The sequence below is a fragment of the Anneissia japonica genome, unplaced genomic scaffold (assembly GCF_011630105.1).
Source record: "Anneissia japonica isolate Jap-2015-1 unplaced genomic scaffold, ASM1163010v1 scaffold287511_len9595_cov238, whole genome shotgun sequence".
NCBI lineage: Eukaryota > Metazoa > Echinodermata > Crinoidea > Comatulida > Comatulidae > Anneissia > Anneissia japonica.
The window spans coordinates 5,626-8,705 of record NW_022734426.1 but is presented as its reverse complement, the minus strand read 5'-3'; the positions used below and the strand labels follow the sequence as shown (position 1 = coordinate 8,705).

General features: G+C 37.3%; 1 protein-coding gene across 1 annotated transcript in view; it reads left to right on the top strand.

Annotated features, from left to right (window-relative positions):
* Nucleotides 1-1,527: 1,527 nt before the first annotated feature.
* The window catches only part of LOC117116405 (THO complex subunit 4-like), a gene marked incomplete at its 5' end in the record, with an annotated part of 4,063 nt that continues 2,510 nt past the window's right edge, over nt 1,528-3,080 (top strand). Inside the window, 1 exon segment of the mRNA XM_033260439.1 lies at nt 1,528-1,603. Within this exon segment, the coding sequence (XP_033116330.1) occupies nt 1,528-1,603 (76 nt within the window).

Below are 3,080 nucleotides of genomic sequence, written 5' to 3'. Positions count from 1 at the left end.
GGCCTATCGACGACTGAAAGCGGAGTTTCCTTTTTTCGTTCTGCCAGGTAAAATCAATTACTTTAGGCGACGTTTGTAGACTAACCAACACGTACCAAGGTCCACACGTCGCGCTAGCCTTATCCTACTCTAGGCCTAGACTAGCTAGGATAATATAGGCCTAGCCTTGAATATACGAAGGTCCCAATGAAAAACAACGTCGCTCCTTGATAGCTAACATTGTCTATTTAACATCACAATAATTCATTATTACACCTATAGTTGTTTTTTGAATTGTACTCCACAAATCTCAGCCGTACCTCGCACAACTCGATTAATGTCTCGTATCTATTGTCGTGACGTCATGGCTCGCTGTCTCACACTTGCGATGTCTCGCACTTATGATCAAATAACACGCTGGCTCGCACTTTGGCAACACCCTTTGGCAGTCAACTCGCCCCTAGAAAACCCGCCCTTGGAAACTTGCCCCATAAAAAAATGTACACTTCCTAGACCATGCAGTCTTCAAAATTTTAAACTCATTTGAACGTATCTCGCTTATACTTGATTAATCGTCTCCCACTGTTAGTATGTTGTAGCTGAGACAATTCTCTTTCGGAAGTGTCCCTTTATTTTTTATTTTGACGACGTCATCATGATCAAAAAGAATGAATTTTTGGAGCCCTCTTATCTCTTCAATTTTGTCGAAATCTTTGACGATAGAGAGGGTGGCAGAGTATATTTCGACGCTATCAGACTGACAGTACATATGAAGGAAAAATTTGTGTGGCATTACCAACGAAGAGGCGTTTTTAAATTACACTTGACACACTTGACAAGGTTCAATTTCGTGTGCCATTACCGTCCACGCGCACGTCGGTGCGTGTGCGGCAAAATTTAGAAACTCTCAATATCACTTTTCAGATAATTTAAAGCACGTTTCAGGACATTTTCAGCATTGCAAAACTTTCCATAATTTATCCACCGTATGCTCATTTCTACCCACGCAACACGTACTGAAGCTGGAAATTACGGTTTGTTACTTTTTTGTGTTCCTGACACTAAATTCATATAAGGAGTTAACTTTTTGTGCCATTAACATGCGCACAAACATCAAGACATCTGCATACGCAAGCGTAAATCTTTTCAAATTACACTTTTTTAAAAAACTAACTAGAGCATATATTAGGCCATTTTGAAAATTTAAAAACATTTCAATCTGCACTGCTCGCGCTTCCTGAGGGACGAAGTGCGGCGGATCACGAAACTCGTCCTCAGTGACGAGTTCAAATCTAGTTTAAAATTAATTTGAGGAATAATTAATTTGAGGACCATTGAGTCAGCTTTTAGCTGTAAGGGCTACCCTCATCAAACAAAGTTCAATACAAATAAAATAAGCTTTTACAATAGAAATAAAATAAATGATCTTGACTGTAAAACCTGCACCATTCATATTTTATTATATAATTTTGACTATTATAAAACTGGCACCATTCATATTTTATTATTTGACTTTGACTATGAAATCGGCACCATTGATATTTTCAGGTCGACCAATGAATATCCAGCTTGTGACGTCAGCTGTTGAACTCAGCTCACCTAAGCCATCGATGAGCTCAAGAATGTAAGTTATTCAGCCAGCTTAAAGCTGAGCTGCGCTTTCAAGAACTTTAAAAGTTCTAACCAATTTTTTGGTTCCTATAAAAATAGGAACCTTTGCATTTAAGAGGATGTGATACCTACATGGTGCATTTGTGTGTTATGCTGTACGTTTCAAATGTTTGTAAACAGGCAAAAATGACTTTTGGTACCCAAACTAAACTGGATATGACATCATGCCCTATTTATTGGTTTTCTATTTTGATAAATATTAAAGCCATAACTAAGGGCAGAAAGTACCCCCTACAGAAAAACTACAAACCGTATGGTAAGACAATGGAGTGTTGATGAATTTTCCGTGTTGCCTAACTGTCTAAAAGTGTACAACTCTGAGGACAATCGTGGACATATCTTATCTCTGGAAGCCTAGCCGAAACAGTAGTACGGACAAAAAACATTACCAATACATTCCGAAAGCTTCAATTAGATAATACATTTGTCATAAAAACTATTTGTTTTTGAAAGTCTCATTTTATTGTTCAATGGCTAATTTGGTTAACAATTATTTAAGAAATGATCGGTATTGTGTGTAAGTTTTTGCAGAGTAATGTAGACCTAAATTCACCATTTGTTTGTCGTTTAAAACGACACAAACCGTGCACAAACGAAGAACATGAACATATTATACTCGTACAATTTTAAGGCCTGTTTATACTTGCAAGGATAACGCCAAATCCTGGACCCACCATTTAATACGAAATTGAAATTAATAATCCTGCAAATCAGAACCTGCTGTTGCAAAATGGGCCTATGGTGTCTCAGCTAGGCTGCATAGAGTAAGAATATATTATAATAATATGCTACATTTGGCATCGTTAAATGTTGTAAACTACAGTAGGCCTAGTCCAAGTGTCAACCTATTTATAGCCTAGGCCTGGCGAGTGCACCAGAAGAACACAATACAATAGTAAATGTTGGAAGATTCCTACTATAATATTTACCAATACTTCGGTCTCCATGTTGTTTATTGATAATCATTGTAACACCGTCGCTAGATAGGCTAGGTGTTGAATTAACTATCAACAATAATGTTCATTTCAACGCAACGCAATTCAACGAGAACACAACGCAATGGCAACGGGTAAAATGTGTTGTGATTTTTTTAATAATACCGTCCAGTACTGTAGGAACCACACTCCCAATTGGGGTCTGGTTTCAGACAAAAGGTGGGCCCACACAAAATGTCAATCTCAAATATGTATCTGTACATATGTATACATTATATATTCATAATTGATGTAGGTTTTCTGTAATCAGATATTAATTTTAATTCCATTTTTGAAATTGTCATTTTTTGTTAATGGTCAACTGTTTTTTACGTAACACAGTCCGACCCCTGTCTCTTATACACATCTAGATGTGTATAAGAGACAGCCATTGATATTTTCAGGTCGACCAATGAATATCCAGCTTGTGACGTCAGCTGTTGAACTCAGCTCACC